Below are 18,816 nucleotides of genomic sequence, written 5' to 3' on the forward strand. Positions count from 1 at the left end.
TAAAAATCATTTAACTAAGATCAATGTATTTACTCTTTAGATTAAAATGTCAAAATATTATTCATGTAACTTGTATGTATGTGTGTATGTATGTAGTTACAATAACTTATTATTTGACTTGATGTCATTGCAAATATGTGACATTTGAGCTTAAAATTTTCACTCTGAAAAGTTCATAGTTTAAATGTGTAACATATAGTAGACGACAACACCTTTATCATATAAAACTCATACATCAAATGCAGGGTTGGGGTTTGCAGGCAAAACATGTGGGATTTCAAATATTATTGAAGATTTCATAATGGCGCCAATTTGTAACTGTTCTAAACAGTCCAATTTAAACGTTTCCCGAAAAAAACATGTTTTAACATATAGCCTGTTAGTAAAATATTATGAGACATAAAAGATCCTTTAAATCGTAGTGCTTTGGCGGTCTATTTTAGGTCTTACACATATGATTTTTTGGAACCTTTTCAATATTTCTAGTTATTGCAAATCACAGCCCTGATCCATAAATATATCAATTTCTATGTTCATTTATACAACTACTTATACTCACATACCTATCTATGAAAGTGTATGGGAAAATGTTCAGATAGATATATTTGTAAGCAATTGCAGTATCAAAGTGTGGTAATGCACATACTTATATTAGGGTGGCACATCACTTAAGAAGTGATAGTATAACAAATGTTCTATTAATCAAAGTAAGGATTCAAAGGAATTTACTCCTATTCAAATTACAATCAAAATAGTCTACAGTATGAACTATAGTCTGCACTATAATCTAATAGATCTATAATATAGTTTGGACAATTCTTTGGACTATAGTCTAGTATATAGTTGGGATTATAGTCTAGTCTATACTCTGGACTATAGTACAGTCTATAGTCTGGAATATAGTCTAGTCTATCCTACGGATTATAGTCTAGACTATAGTCCAGACTATAAACCAGACTATATACTAGATAATAGTACAGACTATAGACCAGACTATAGACTAGACTATAGTCTATATATAGTTGGGATTATAGTCTAGTCTATACTCTGGACTATAGTACAGTCTATAGTCTGGAATATAGTCTAGTCTATCCTACGGATTATAGTCTAGACTATAGTCCAGACTATAAACCAGACTATATACTAGATAATAGTACAGACTATAGACCAGACTATAGACTAGACTATAGTCCAGACTATAGACTAGACTATAGTCCAGACTATAGACTAGACTATAATCCAGACTATAGACTAGACTATAATCCAGACTATAGACTATACTATAGTCCAGACCATAGACTAGACTATAGTCCAGAGTATAGACTAGACAATAGTACAGACTATAGACCAGACTATAGACTAGACTATAGTCCAGACTATAGACCAGACTATAGACCAGACTATAGACCAGACTATAGACCAGACTATAGACCAGACTATAGACTAGACTATAGTCCAGACTATAGACTAGACTATAGTCCAGACTATAGACTAGACTATAATCCAGACTATAGACTAGACTATAGTCCAGACTATAGACTAGACTATAGTCCAGACTATAGACTAGACTATAGTCCAGACTATAGACTAGACTATAGTCCAGACTATAGACTAGACTATAGTCCAGACTATAGACTAGACTATAGTCCAGACTATAGACTATAGTCCAGACTATAGACTATAGTCCAGACTATAGACTAGACTATAGTCCAGACTATAGACTAGACTATAGTCCAGACTATAGACTAGACTATAGTCCAGACTATAGACTAGACTATAGTCCAGACTATAGACTAGACTATAGTCTAGACTATAGACTAAACTATAGTCCAGAGTATAGACTAGACTTTAATTCTGATTATAGGCTAGACAATAGACTAGATTATAGTCCACAATATAGACTAGATTACAGCCCAGAGTATAGACTAGACTATAGTCCAGACTATATCGTCTAGTCTATACATAGTCTGGATTATAGTCTGGAATATGGTCTAGTCTATATCTTGCTTCTAGTTTGTACCATAGTCTGGACTAAAGTGTAGTTTCGAATCTGGTATATAATCTGGACTATAGTTTGTCTGAGTTGAAACAAAATTCCATAGAGTGACATACCTTAAAAACCTCAACATTCTTTTGCAATCTACCGTTTCCTACACTACATTAAATCTCGCCCTAATAAACTTCAGCATTTTGGTAAAATTTTCAATTTAAACTTACATTATTAATGGTCAGGTCACACATTTACATTATAACAACTACTATATTTGTTAAAGAAGGAAAAAAATTGCCAGTAGTAAATAATCGCCTTGATTATTATTTATTGATACAAGTAACTTTTAACCAAAATTTGTTAAATTATGTTTTTTGTTCGGTTCGTAAATTCAGCATTTAAAATAATTTTAAAAACAGCTGCAAGATGACCTTTTCGTTGTTGAAAAATTATGTAAAACTTTTGCAAATAACTAGTAAGGAAAATAAATGCAAAAAAAAAAAAAAAAAAACGAAAACACATAAACAATTTGTTTAACATGTGTTTATTTATAAATTATGCAAATATGAATGTTTATTAATGTGGAAATTTGTTTAATACGAATATGAGTTGTAGAGATTTTACCAACGGATTTGTTCAAGCTTTTAGTTTAAATGTTCTATGCAACCAAGCTGATGGTGAAGGTTTTCGTAATGTTAAATTAAAATAATGAGGAACTTTTGAATGCAGTGGTATTTACAAATGTACGTATTTATTTCGTAATTAAATGTTCAATTTATTATGCAGGTGTATGGTATATACTATAGTCTAGCTCAAAATCGGAACTATAGTCCAGTCTATAGCCTAGTCAAACCTAAGTCTTAGTCTATAGTCTAGTCTATAGTCTAGTCTATAGTCTAGTCTATAGTCTAGTCTATAGTCTAGTCTATAGTCTAGTCTATAGTCTAGTCTATAGTCTAGTCTATAGTCTAGTCTATAGTCTAGTCTATAGTCTAGTCTATAGTCTAGTCTATAGTCTAGTCTATAGTCTAGTCTATAGTCTAGTCTATAGTCTAGCCTTAATACGTTCTGGAATATAGATTAGTCTAGATTCTGTCTGATTATTGTCATAAAATTTTCCGAAATCACTTGCTCTAATAATGCTTAAACACTCTTAATTATTTTTTGGGCGTGACTTTTAAACAAATGATTATTTCATGAAATAAATTCTGTTGTAAAATAAATTACAATATAAATTATTTATTAACACATTATTATATTTTTAAAAAAATTTACAAATATTACATAAAATGTCATATTTTCTATATAAGTAGTATTTAAATATTTTCATATAAATATTTATTGATAATGAATCATGCAAAATTGAAATACGCTTCAATGAATTTACTCTTAATATCCATTACAAACATTTTAATCTGATTAGTATTAAAGTTAAATTTACAATTTACTTGTCTTTAAAATGTTTTTTGAAGTGTAATCGATTATGTCAAATGACTACACTTACATGCATTTAAAATTGCTTTTTTATCCAAATTAAATTTGTATTTTGTTTTACAGAAAAGCAAAAAAGAAGGAAACATTTTTTGCATAATGAATAGAATTATTATAAATCAAGTGTACAAGGTCGTTGATATATACATACATAGAATTAATATAAAGGGTGTGCTGAAATTTAGGATATCATTTAGACCACAATAGTCATACTTTTTTCCTATAATAACGATTTAAATATAAAATATAAAAAAGACTATTGACACGAAAAAATGGAAAAAATCTGTAAAATATTTTTCAACCATGAACCTTGGAATAATTTGGTGTTGTTCTAGTACAAAGTAAAATACCAAAAAAAAAAACATATTCAAATTCATGTAAAGTACCAACACTAAAATAAAAGACAAAAAAAAAATAATGGAGCAAAAAGAGAACCGAACCAAAAGCATGCATGTTCAAAGGATATACAACGGAAATCCGTTGAATTCTGTAGACACTGATATACACAGACATTCTTCTATGGTTTTTTTTGTAGCAATATCTTGCTAAATATTAACATAGAAAAATTTTTATAAAAATTGTGAGAGAGAGAGAAAAAAGAAAAAACTAACACATGGAACCAAAAGTCCTTTTTTTACAAAAAAATGAATTGTATGTCACATAAAATCAAAATAAAAGTTGTCACATATACACACCAAAAATCGTGTTACTTATAACACATACAATTTTTAGGATAAAAAGCATCACAATAATAAAAGCACATAGAGAGTATTTTTTTTCAAATTTCACAAATTCAAAGTGACAACAACAAAATATCACAGCTTTTAAGGATAATACAAACACACTCACTACACTTGTTACAACTAACAACTATTTTATATGAAAGAGGTCACACAGAGCTTACATTTAAATAGTTCTCCTTTTTCATCATAATTTTGACTCATTGAGTTTGTGGAATAGTGTCTATCATTAGATTTCTATTTGTTACTGTTACAAAATATTGACATTGGCATTATTTTCATTTTCTTTTTTTTTATGTGCTATATAATTTGGTAAATGATTTTCTTAAATAACCTATTCAATTGAAATAAATTTAAGATGATACTTAATGTCACAGTAAATGTCATTGGTAAATTAGATTCTTTGTCGATAAATTGATACATAAATTGAAAATTTTCAATACAATAAAATAATTTGTGCCTTGATTTCTTATGCTGAAGAATATATAGAAATTGATAAGATATGAATATAATTATGTAACAAACTTGAGTCCAGGCTACAATTTGGCCTATAGTCTGGACTATAGAATAGGATATAGTCTGGACTATATAGTATAGTACTAACTTATACCAAAATGTTACATTTTTGGTTTAAAAGTACTAAACTAAATTGACTTAGACAAGACTATAGACTAGACTATAGACTATTCTATAGACTAGACTAGACTAGACTAGACAAGACTATAGACTAGACTATAGACTAGACTATAGACTAGACTAGACTAGACTATAGACTAGACTATAGACTAGACTATAGACTAGACTATAGACTAGACTATAGACTAGACTATAGACTAGACTATAGACTAGACTATAGACTAGACTATAGACTAGACTATAGACTAGACTATAGACTAGACTATAGACTAGACTATAGACTAGACTATAGACTAGACTATAGACTAGACTATAGACTAGACTATAGACTAGACTATAGACTAGACTATAGACTAGACTATAGACTAGACTATAGACTAGACTATAGACTAGACTATAGACTAGACTATAGACTAGACTATAGACTAGACTATAGACTAGACTATAGACTAGACTATAGACTAGACTATAGACTAGACTATAGACTAGACTATAGACTAGACTATAGACTAGACTATAGACTAGACTATAGACTAGACTATAGACTAGACTATAGACTAGACTATAGACTAGACTATAGACTAGACTATAGACTAGACTATAGACTAGACTATAGACTAGACTATAGACTAGACTATAGACTAGACTATAGACTAGACTATAGACTAGACTATAGACTAGACTATAGACTAGACTATATACTAGACTATAGACTAGACTATAGACTAGATTATAGACTAAACTATAGACTATACTATAGACTAGGCTATAGACTAAACTATAGACTAGACTATAGACTAGACTATAGGCTAGACTATAGACTAGACTATAGACTAGACTATAGGCTAGACTATAGACTAGACTATAGACTAGACTATAGACTAGACTATAGACTAGACTATAGACTAGACTATAGACTAGACTATAGACTAGACTATAGACTAGACTATAGACTAGACTATAGACTAGACTATAGACTAGACTATAGACTAGACTATAGACTAGACTATAGACTAGACTATAGACTAGACTATAGACTAGACTATAGACTAGACTATAGACTAGACTATAGACTAGACTATAGACTAGACTATAGACTAGACTATAGACTAGACTATAGACTAGACTATAGACTAGACTATAGACTAGACTATAGACTAGACTAGACTAGACTAGACTATAGCCTAGACTATAGACTAGACTATAGACTAGACTATAGCCTAGACTATAGACTAGACTATAGACTAGACTATAGACTAGACTATAGACTAGACTATAGACTAGACTATAGACTAGACTATAGACTAGACTATAGACTAGACTATAGACTAGACTATAGACTAGACTATAGACTAGACTATAGACTAGACTATAGACTAGACTATAGACTAGACTATAGACTAGACTATAGACTAGACTATAGACTAGACTATAGACTAGACTATATACTAGACTATAGACTAGACTACAGACTAGACTGTAGACTTATAAACTAGACTATAGATTAGAGAACAGACTGGTCTATTAACTTCTATGTGGACTATCCATCAAAAGTTTATAAGTTACAAAAAGAATCGCACTATTTTTCGAAAATGTAATGAAAAAAGTACTAAAGTACTGAATTTTCCCTGCCTGGTCTGGGCTATAAAATAGACTACAATCGTGACTGGGCATGGAATAGACTATAATCTTGACTATATAGAACAGACTTCATTCTGGACCACATAATAGACTATAGTCTTGACTGTAGAATATACAATAGAACAAACAATAATCTGATAGAATATATCAAGTTCAGGCTATAGTACAGACTATAGAATAGACTGGGCTATAGAACTTATTTTAATCTGGACTGTAGATAATACTATAGACTATAATAATTAAAAATGTATAAATAAACTAAAACTTAATAATAATTTTTAATTGTTTCTTTACAGATATAAAAATACTTCAAGTTCCCCTCAATTCAAAGCAAAATGACGTAATATTCTGAAAATCTACATAAAAAGAAGCGTAAAACATTGCGCTCTACAAATCATTAAGATAAAAAAATAAACAAAATTTATTAAAATAACTGTGATAAATAAAAAACTAAACAAAATGCAGCCACAAAATTTAAATAAATTAGCAATAATTGCCAGCATTATGACAATATTTGTGCTAAATTTATTGCTTAAGACAGCAGCTGCCAAAGAAAATATACCCACATATGTTAGTGATGATGAAGCTGAACAACAAGGGAGAGAGAAAAGAGATAGTTATAGACCTATAGAACAACAGCCACAGACACATTATAGTCAACATAGAACGGCACATCATAATAGCCAACAGCATCATCAGTTACATCATGCCCAAAGTGGCAGCAATCATCACCACAGGCAGCAACAACAGAGGCAACGTAATGCCGGTTCCAGTGCAGCTCATAATACATATAGACGTTACTCAAGAGATTCTAAGGATACGGCCAATACTTACAGTAGTCGTAAACCTAATATTATTTTAATACTGACCGATGATCAGGATGTGGAACTGGGTTCTTTGAATTTTATGCCCCGAACTTTGCGTATTTTAAGAGATGGCGGTGCGGAGTTCAAACATGCCTATACCACAACACCCATGTGCTGTCCGGCTCGTTCTTCCATATTGACCGGCATGTATGTGCATAATCATATGGTCTTCACCAATAACGATAATTGTTCGAGTCCTCAGTGGCAGGCCACACATGAGACACGATCCTTTGCTACATATTTGTCAAATGCCGGCTATCGGACGGGTTATTTTGGCAAATATTTGAATAAGTATAATGGTTCCTATATACCACCAGGTTGGCGGGAATGGGGAGGTCTTATAATGAATTCAAAATATTATAATTATAGTATAAATATGAATGGACAAAAGATCAAACATGGATTTGATTATGCCAAGGTAAAGGGCGGAAAGGAGAGAATTTTATTTCTAGTTATTGGAGTAAAATGTATTATTTCTTTTAGGATTACTATCCCGATTTAATAGCTAATGATTCGATAGCATTTTTAAGATCATCAAAACAACAAAACCAAAGAAAACCTGTGATGTTAACAATGAGTTTTCCGGCACCACATGGACCCGAAGATTCAGCGCCCCAATATAGTCATTTATTTTTTAATGTAACTACACACCAGTAAGTTTTGATAAAGATTATTAGGGAACAATTAACTTAATTCTTTTTAATATTAGTACCCCTTCATATGATCTGGCTCCGAATCCCGATAAACAATGGATTTTGAGAGTAACCCAACCCATGGAACCGGTACATAAACGTTTTACAAACATATTAATGACCAAACGTTTACAGACTTTACAATCCGTGGACACGGCTGTGGAAAGAGTTTATAATGAATTGAAGGCATTAGGAGAATTAGATAATACCTATATAATATACACCTCCGATCATGGTTATCATTTGGGTCAATTTGGTTTGATTAAGGGTAAAAGTTTTCCATTTGAATTTGATGTCAGAGTGCCATTCTTGGTGCGCGGCCCTGGTATACAGCCCTCAAAAGTGTAAGTTTTTAATTGAAGAAATTTTTAACTTCTTATAAAATCTGAATTATTATAGGGTGGATGAAATTGTTTTAAATGTGGACTTGGCTCCCACATTTTTAGATATGGGTGGAGTGCCTACACCAGCTCATATGGATGGTCGCAGTATTTTACCTTTGCTGCTAAATAAACATAGAAATATCAAGGAACAATGGCCAGATACATTTCTAATCGAAAGTTCAGGACGTCGGGAGACCCCAGAACAGATAGCAGAAGCTAGGGCCCGTTTACAGATCGAGAGAACAAATATGAAATTGGCTAATAGCACTCTATTAGAAGATCTTGTAGGAAACATTTCATCCACTGCACAAACACACATAGATGTCATCGATTTGGAATCGAGGGAAGAAGAACAATTTGCTGAGAGTGAGAGAGGTATTTAAAACTGACAGAATAACATAAATAGGACGAGTACTTATAATATAAATTTTCAGAAGTAGACACTGATACTGAAGATGATTTTGATTTTGATAATGATGAAGAAGTCGATACTTCCAATGGCAATCTGGAAGACGAGGAAGATGAGGATGTCGATGAAGATAATGAACAACAAGATCAATTTGACAATAATCTACCTTTGGCTCCCTATATAACTAAAATGATGCGTTTAAATTCAGAATGTTCAGATCCAAAACTTTTGGAAAACTGTAGACCGGGTCAGAAATGGAAATGTATCAATGAGAATGGCAGATGGCGCAAGCACAAATGTAAATTCCATGTAAGTATAGGTTGGAGTAGGGGTGGCTTAGTAGGAGAGTAGTTATTTAATAAATAAACAATTTTAATGCAGTTACAATTACAGCATCATTTAGCGGAAATTTCCAAATACCCGAAGAATCCGAATAAACGTAAATGCGCCTGTTTTACACCAGATGGCGTGGTGTATACCAAAATTAAGCCCGAAAACTATTATGGTGAACAAAGAAGAGTTAGGAAACGGTAAGTGTAAAGGGAATAAGGATAATTATATACAAAAATTGAATTTAAAATGATTTCACAGCACCCAAAGTTTTGGAAAAACTTCCCGGCGACACAAGCGAGACACGGAAAATTTTGATATAGAAGAATTATATCACACCGAATTACCCTATGAAATGGAAGAACTTTTAGATTTACATGGCAATTTAAATGATCTAGAAAAACATCTATTAGCTGAGCATGAAAAGAAAGCCGAACATTTACGGCTTAAACGTGAGCTAACGGCAAATTTATTTGAAAATCCGGAGGCTCTTAATGATAGTGATGAAAGTAAAAAGAATTCCTCTTCAAATGATGCCATTTCCAAAGTTATACAAGAGATACAAGATACTTTAGAGACTTTGGAATTAAAGTTTGTAGAACATGATTGGTCTAATAATAATACCTCGAAAGTATCTACGAAACTTACCTCCTCCGGTTTTGTTAGGGGTAGTAAATTTCCCAAGGTAGGTGGCCGTGTCGGTACACGCTGTTATATTGAATCTGAAACTGGTAAAGTTAATTGTTCCGATGTTATATATGATGATGAGAAAACATGGCGTAAATCAAGATCTCAAATTGATATGTTAATTAAGGTGTTAAAGGATAAGATAACCCATTTAAAGGATATCAAGAAACAATTGAGGGAAAGTAAACAGCAACAACAACAGGGCAGATATTGGAATAATGAATTTATAACACAATCTCGGGATGATAATGCTAATTCCGATTTATCGGTAATATCAACAGAATATCATGGTCCTAAAGGGGCTAGACGTCGTAGACCTTATAGCAATCATCACCATCATCAGCCACAACATCATGGCAGACATCATACCTATGGTGGAATTAATAATGGACCAGGTAGTCGTAGAAAAATATCGGAAAATACAGAATATGAAAAATATCCTCAGGTTTCGAAAAATATAAATATACACGATTTAATGGGAACACACCCCAGAGGAAAACCACGTCATAATGTGCCAAATATGCCTACAAGTACAATAACCAGCAGTACAACTTCTCAATTCCCAGAAGAAAGTTCGACAAATAATAACAATTTCGAAAAAGGAAATTTCAATAGATTTAGCACCTCGACTTATAACATGGACTATGAGGGTATCAATAAAGGTAAGTTAAATATAAAGTTAAGAATGTAAATTTTATATAGAAACATTTTTTATTTTTTAGATACCATATACAGCACTGAAAGAAATCGCTACTCCCATCCCATAACAGATTTTAAAAGCACCACAGAAACTGCCAATCGACATATAAATCATAATAAAGGTCAAAAGGAAGTGATCAAAGAAACCTATCACAATCAAAGACAACCTCTTAATGATCCCTTCCAAACTAATAACAACAACAATAATAATCAATACTCAGGACCAGCAGAATGTTATTGTGAACCGGAGGATGATATGTAAGTACTAGAATGAAAATAAATTAATTAATCTCTCTGTAATACATAACTCTATTATTAGATATCCCGATTCCAAGGAAATTGCACGTGAAGCTAGACGTAAACTTAAGGAAGAACGTCAACGTAAAAAGGAACGTAAACGCATTAAGAAGGCACGCTTGGAAAAGGAATGTCTTTCGGAGAAAATGAATTGTTTTTCGCACGACAATACCCATTGGCGTACAGCTCCCTTGTGGAATGATAGTCCCTTCTGTTTTTGTATGAATGCCAACAATAATACCTATTCATGTTTGAGAACTATTAATGCAACACATGATTATTTATATTGTGAATTTACCACAGGTTTAATAACATTTTATAATTTGAAAATAGGTGAGTTGAAATAAAATAGATATTGAATTCTAAAATGATATTGAATAATTACAGATTATTAGAATTGAAGTGAATTGAATTGTTTATTAAATACCACACAATAATGTTCTTTTTACTTTTCTACAGATCCCTTTGAAACCTTAAATCGTGCTTCATCTTTAACCTCCGGCGAAAAGTCCTATATGCATGATGCTTTAGCTAAACTTAAGAGTTGCAAGGGACGCAATTGTACCCTAAAGAAACCTACAATACCAGTTAATGTTTCAACTACTGTGAATAGTTTACCCAGAGGTACAAAACGAAAACATGGTAGGTTTTTAGAAACCTTTTTAGTTATTATGTTATTTTGTATTAATTTATTAATTTGTTATCATCTAGCTTCCGGCATAGTTAATACACCCTTGAATGTGAATCCTGGTTTCGTTTCAAATCGTATGGACGGTTATGATGGTCCGCAAGCGAAGCGTCGAAAAGTTGCAAAGTAAGTATTTTAATGATTTTGAAATAGAACTAATCAGAACTATACTGCACTAGAACTGAACTAGAACTGAACTAGAACTAGAACTGAACTAGAACTGAACTAGAACTGAACTAGAACTGAACTAGAACTGAACTAGAACTGAACTAGAACTGAACTAGAACTGAACTAGAACTGAACTAGAACTGAACTAGAACTGAACTAGAACTGAACTAGAACTGAACTAGAACTGAACTAGAACTGAACTAGAACTGAACTAGAACTGAACTAGAACTGAACTAGAACTGAACTAGAACTGAACTAGAACTGAACTAGAACTGAACTAGAACTGAACTAGAACTGAACTAGAACTGAACTAGAACTGAACTAGAACTGAACTAGAACTGAACTAGAACTGAAACTAGAACTGAACTAGAACTGAACTAGACTGAACTAGAACTGAACTAGAACTGAACTAGAACTGAACTAGAACTGAACTAGAACTGAACTAGAACTGACTAGAACTGAACTAGAACTGAACTAGAACTGAACTAGAACTGAACTAGAACTGAACTAAATGAACTAGAAATGAACTAGAACTGAACTAGAACTGAACTAGAACTGAACTAGACTGAACTAGAACTGAACTAGAACTGAACTAGAAACTGAACTAGAACTGAACTAGAACTGAACTAGAACTGAACTAGAACTGAACTAGAACTGAACTAGAACTGAACTAGAACTTAACTAGAACTGAACTAGAACTGAACTAGAACTGAACTAGAACTGAACTAGAACTGAACTAGAACTGAACTAGAACTGAACTAGAACTGAACTAGAACTGAACTAGAACTGAACTAAAACCGAACTAAAACTCAACTAGAACTGAACTAGAACTGAACTAGAACTGAACTAGAACTGAACTAGAACTGAACTAGAACTGAACTAGAACTAGAACTGAACTAGAACTGAACTAGAACTGAACTAGAACTGAACTAGAACTGAACTAAAACCGAACTAAAACTCAACTAGAACTGAACTAGATCTGACCTAGATGCGACGTAAAACTTCAATAATTTTGCTATTTCGATTATTTTTCATTATTTATATAAAATGTACGTATTATTTCTAATTAAACTTTATTACGTAATATACAATCTAACAAAAACAAACTTAAATTAAACTAATTTTCAACAAACCATTAGGCTTTTAATATTTTGATCTCATACATAAATGCATATGCACAAATTAATTATAAAAACTATTACATTATTTCTAGTAGATGGTCATCTAATACAAATAGTGTACGTCGTAAGCCATGGAAGCAACATACACAACAACATCACCTGCAACAACAAAATAATCAACATCATTCCTATTACAATAGACAAGAATTTGGGCAACATATACGACCCAACTATAATCAGCATCATAACCAAAATCGTTTAACTACAACACAACAACACATTGCTGAACGTAATACAAGTTTACGCAGAAATCGTTTTCATCAGGATTTGCAACAACAACAGCGGCAGCAGCAGCTAGAACCACAACGTCATTATATACAACCACAATATAAATCAGAAAACAAAGAACAGCAACAGCCATCAATAACAATGAAAAATAATACAATTGATTTACAACAACAGCAAAATCCTATAGAAATAGGAAAACAGCATCATACAGCAAATGATAACAATAATACAGCTTCATCAGCATCCACATCCTCTTCCTCCTCGTCGGTAGTAACAAAAACTACAACAGATTTATATGTGCACTTACCACAACAACAACAACAACAACAGACAGCAACAACAACAAAGTCATCATCATCATCTACATCGTCCTCCTCATCATCATCTTCTTCTGCCACCACCATAACAACATCATTTTCCTCACCACCACCAACATTGTTAGTCGAACATAATCTGTAGTAAAGTTTTAAGTAGAAATTCATTATCATATATTTTTGTGTTTGTGCAAATTTATTGTAAAATAAAATTATTTATAGTTAACAATTTGTTATGTAAGCTAAAAATCTAATCTAACTTCCTATCCTTTCCAAAAAAAGAAAAAATGAAGAAATACTTCTTTACACAATAACATTTTCAACTGTTAGTTCTGAAGACTATTATTAATGGGAATTATTTTGACAAAAAAATAATTCTAAATAATTTGAAATTGTGTAATTTCTTTAACTGCTCAATTCCATAACATTATAACATTAATTACATTAAACAAACAAAATCTACAAAATACTAAAAAATCATGCTCTTTTAACATATCCAGCCAGCTGCATATCCTTAACAAAATGTTAAATTGTTATTCAAATAAAATTGCTTCTATTTAAATAACTAAACTATTAAAATAATTAAACTCTAGTACCAACATAAACGCGCTGTTCTTTAAAACCAGTGAAAAACTATTAGGCAACAACAAACAACCGTACTCTATACTATAATACTAACTATATTATACACATACATACAATTAAAGAATTGAAAATTAGTTTATTATGAAAAATCTGTATTGATATTTGCTATAAAATTAATTGTAACCGAAAAACAATTTTAAGTCTATTCTCTAATACTATTTATAAACAAAAACAAAAAAACAGCAACAGCAAAAACAAACTAATGTACCTAAATTATTGCATACAAATTATAAGTTTTCTAATTAAATTTCTTTTTAATTGTTAATTCTTTACATAAATTTTAGGCTTGAAAATCAAGTTGAAATATTTGAACTAAATAAGTGAGATCTTTTTTCTTTCTAATTCTTATCAATATCAGTAGCACTGCTGTATGTAGTCTATAGTCTAGTCTATAGTCTAGTCTATAGTCTAATCTATAGTCTAATCTATAGTCTAATCTATAGTCTAGTCTATAGTCTAGTCTATAGTCTAGTCTATAGTCTAGTCTAGTCTAGTATAGTCTATAGTCTAATCTAGTCTAGTCTATAGTCTAGTCTATAGTCTAATCTATAGTCTAGTCTATAGTCTAGTCTATAGTCTAGTCTATAGTCTAGTCTATAGTCTAGTCTAGTCTAGTCTATAGTCTAGTCTATAGTCTAGTCTATAGTCTAGTCTATAGTCTAGTCTATAGTCTAGTCTATAGTCTAGTCTATAGTCTAGTCTATAGTCTAGTCTATAGTCTAATCTATAGTCTAGTCTATAGTCTAGTCTATAGTCTAGTCTGTAGTCTAGGCTATAGTCTAGTCTATAGTCTAGTCCATAGTCTAGTCTATAGTCTAGTCTATAGTCTAGTCTATAGTCTAGTCTATAGTCTAGTCTATAGTCTAGTCTATAGTCTAGTCTATAGTCTAGTCTATAGTCTAGTCTATAGTCTAGTCTATAGTCTAGTCTATAGTCTAGTCTATAGTCTAGTCTATAGTCTAGTCTATAGTCTAGTCTATAGTCTAGTCTATAGTCTAGTCTATAGTCTAGTCTATAGTCTAGTCTATAGTCTAGTCTATAGTCTAGTCTATAGTCTAGTCTATAGTCCTAGTCTATAGTCTAGTCTATAGTCTAGTCTATAGTCTAGTCTATAGTCTAGTCTATAGTCTAGTCTATAGTCTAGTCCTAGTCTATAGTCTAGTCTATAGTCTAGTCTATAGTCTAGTCTATAGTCTAGTCTATAGTCTAGTCTATAGTCTAGTCTATAGTCTAGTCTATAGTCTAGTCTATAGTCCTAGTCTATAGTCTAGTCTATAGTCTAGTCTATAGTCTAGTCTATAGTCTAGTCTATAGTCTAGTCTATAGTCTAGTCTATAGTCTAGTCTATAGTCTAGTCTATAGTCTAGTCTATAGTCTAGTCTATAGTCTAGTCTATAGTCTAATATTTAGTCAAGTCTATAGTCTAGTTGGCATTACACTCAAGCGCTAATGTTAACGAGTTATTCCCGGAGTCAGCAAGTTGTTGTTTAATCATAATCCCGCCTAATTCCAGAACAATTACTACAGCAATGAGATCTTTAATTATAACAGTACGATCTCAAATTTTTCTTCGCTCTTCCCGGCAACTTTTACTACAATTTTGAAACTTTTTTAAATGATAAGAAACCAAACACAAAAGTTAGAAACATAAATATAACCTAACTTTTTGAAAGATCTTAAAATTAGTTCAAATATTTATAATTAATAAAGTTCACAACCAAATAAAAATCTATAGTTTTAAAAGAAATTTCCCATAATTTAAAAGGAGACTGTTTAAGTTAAATATTACTATAAAAACTAACTAACTAATAAAAGTATTCAAAATGAACTTAATTATAGAAATGCTTTTTAAAAATAGAAAAACTATAATAAAAACAACATTTTAGTTTAGAAATTTGAAAACATTAACAAAACAATATCCATTTCATTTAAAACATTTCGTTGAAAGCATTGAAAAACAAAAATATTTTAAGTATTTTCTAATTGCATCTAATAAATTTAAAACAATTGACTAATAACATTTTAGGAAAATAATTTTATTTATAAAATTACAATTCAAATGCAACAATATTATTAATAACCTATTGCTATGTATAATTTATACATTAATTTTTTTCTTCTTTCTTGCCATTTAAGCTTTTACTTAATTTATCTTTCTAGAAATTTTTATCTCATAGGTTTCTTTCGATATTTCTAATTATTTAATTTATTTTATAATCTTAATTAGTAAATAATTGTAAATATATTTTTTAAAAAATTAAAATCTTTAAACTTTAATTATAATAATTGTGTTAATTATTGGGATTTAACTACAAATGTTTATTTCTCTAAAAACATCACTTTACTAAAAACTAAATAAAAAATAATTTAAATTTGTTTTAATTGATTGAAAAATATTATTGATATTAAACGTGGTGTTTGAAAGTAGTTAAATCCCATAAATGTAAAAAAACAGCGATAATTTTTTTAAATAACAAATGTTTAACCATTGTTAAATGCCATTTAAATTATTATTAATAAATAAATTACATTTAGCAACAAATTTTTAGTAAATAATAATAAATACATAATAAAGGCAAAAATTTAAAAACAATATTAAAATGATGTTGGTTTTTTTAAGAAATGGAATGGAAGGAAATCATGTTTTTAAAAGCCGGATGCTTTTTGTTTTTGTTTGAGAAAAACATACATGGTAATAAAATTCAAAAAAGAATTACAATCAACTTTTAGCATTCAAAAATTTAAAAGCAATGGAAAAGGTTGCAAAATATGTTAATTCAATTTGAATTCAATAAAAAGCAAGATTCCATAGGAATTAATTCATTAGGCAATTAATTAAACTACATTGAGAGCTGCAAGAGCTAATTATGAGACTGGATCTCGATTACTGCAGAAGTTGTAATAGCGATGAGGAAGGGAAGACTGTCTAATTCTTTCTGCTACTGTTAGACATTCATTAAGAGCAGGGATATAAATATGTACATATTCTCGTTGCACTTGCTTCTTAGGCTATCTCTATCTATATATCTATCTATCTATCTATCTATCTATCTATCTATCTATCTATCTATCTATCTATCTATCTATCTATCTATCTATCTATCTATCTATCTTCTATCTATCTATCTATCTATCTATCTATCTATCTATCTATCTATCTATCTATCTATCTATCTATCTATCTATCTATCTATCTATCTATCTATCTATCTATCTATCTATCTATCTATCTATCTATCTATCTATCTATCTATCTATCTTCTATCTATCTATCTATCTATCTATCTATCTATCTATCTATCTATCTATCTATCTATCTATCTATCTATCTATCTATCTATCTATCTATCTATCTATCTATCTATCTACTATCTATCTATCTATCTATCTATCTATCTATCTATCTATCTATCTATCTATCTATCTATCTATCTATCTATCTATCTATCTATCTATCTATCTATCTATCTATCTATCTATCTATCTATCTATCTATCTATCTATCTATCTATCTATCTATCTATCTATCTATCTATCTATCTATCTATCTATCTATCTATCTATCTATCTATCTATCTATCTATCTATCTATCTATCTATCTATCTATCTATCTATCTATCTATCTATCTATCTATCTATCTATCTATCTATCTATCTATCTATCTATCTATCTATCTATCTATCTATCTATCTATCTATCTATCTATCTATCTATCTATCTATCTATCTATCTATCTATCTATCTATCTATCTATCTATCTATCTATCTATCTATCTATCTATCTATCTATCTATCTATCTATCTATCTATCTATCTATCTATCTATCTATCTATCTATCTATCTATCTATCTATCTATCTATCTATCTATCTATCTATCTATCTATCTATCTATCTATCTATCTATCTATCTATCTATCTATCTATCTATCTATCTATCTATCTATCTATCTATCTATCTATCTATCTATCTATCTATCTATCTATCTATCTATCTATCTATCTATCTATCTATCTATCTATCTATCTATCTATCTATCTATCTATCTATCTATCTATCTATCTATCTATCTATCTATCTATCTATCTATCTATCTATCTATCTATCTATCTATCTATCTATCTATCTATCTATCTATCTATCTATCTATCTATCTATCTATCTATCTATCTATCTATCTATCTATCTATCTATCTATCTATCTATCTATCTATCTATCTATCTATCTATCTATCTATCTATCTATCTATCTATCTATCTATCTATCTATCTATCTATCTATCTATCTATCTATCTATCTATCTATCTATCTATCTATCTATCTATCTATCTATCTATCTATCTATCTATCTATCTATCTATCTATCTATCTATCTATCTATCTAGCTATCTATCTATCTATCTATCTATCTATCTATCTATCTATCTATCTATCTATCTATCTATCTATCTATCTATCTATCTATCTATCTATCTATCTATCTATCTATCTATCTATCTATCTATCTATCTATCTATCTATCTATCTATCTATCTATCTATCTATCTATCTATCTATCTATCTATCTATCTATCTATCTATCTATCTATCTATCTATCTATCTATCTATCTATCTATCTATCTATCTATCTATCTATCTATCTATCTATCTATCTATCTATCTATCTATCTATCTATCTATCTATCTATCTATCTATCTATCTATCTATCTATCTATCTATCTATCTA

General features: G+C 30.3%; 1 protein-coding gene across 3 annotated transcripts in view; it reads left to right on the forward strand.

Moving 5' to 3' along the window:
- LOC119607786 (extracellular sulfatase SULF-1 homolog) overlaps positions 1–14,460 on the forward strand; it is a 95,869-nt gene extending 81,409 nt beyond the window's left edge. Inside the window, exons 4-15 of one of the 3 annotated variants that reach the window (XM_037961892.1) lie at positions 6,795–7,782; positions 7,848–8,017; positions 8,074–8,400; positions 8,456–8,814; positions 8,874–9,157; positions 9,230–9,378; positions 9,440–10,527; positions 10,588–10,822; positions 10,884–11,194; positions 11,321–11,503; positions 11,573–11,675; positions 12,931–14,460. In XM_037961892.1, the coding sequence (XP_037817820.1) occupies positions 6,958–7,782; positions 7,848–8,017; positions 8,074–8,400; positions 8,456–8,814; positions 8,874–9,157; positions 9,230–9,378; positions 9,440–10,527; positions 10,588–10,822; positions 10,884–11,194; positions 11,321–11,503; positions 11,573–11,675; positions 12,931–13,585 (4,689 nt within the window). In that variant the 5' untranslated portion in view covers positions 6,795–6,957 and the 3' untranslated portion in view covers positions 13,586–14,460. The remainder of the gene's footprint in view (positions 1–6,794; positions 7,783–7,847; positions 8,018–8,073; positions 8,401–8,455; positions 8,815–8,873; positions 9,158–9,229; positions 9,379–9,439; positions 10,528–10,587; positions 10,823–10,883; positions 11,195–11,320; positions 11,504–11,572; positions 11,676–12,930) is intronic. The other 2 variants (XM_037961893.1, XM_037961894.1) reach the window with 2 other exon arrangements.
- The last annotated feature ends 4,356 nt before the right edge of the window (positions 14,461–18,816 follow it).

This window comes from Lucilia sericata, unplaced genomic scaffold, assembly GCF_015586225.1.
Source record: "Lucilia sericata isolate MDLA Ls3-8-SP2 unplaced genomic scaffold, ASM1558622v1 Contig000749F_arrow, whole genome shotgun sequence".
NCBI classification, from domain to species: domain Eukaryota; kingdom Metazoa; phylum Arthropoda; class Insecta; order Diptera; family Calliphoridae; genus Lucilia; species Lucilia sericata.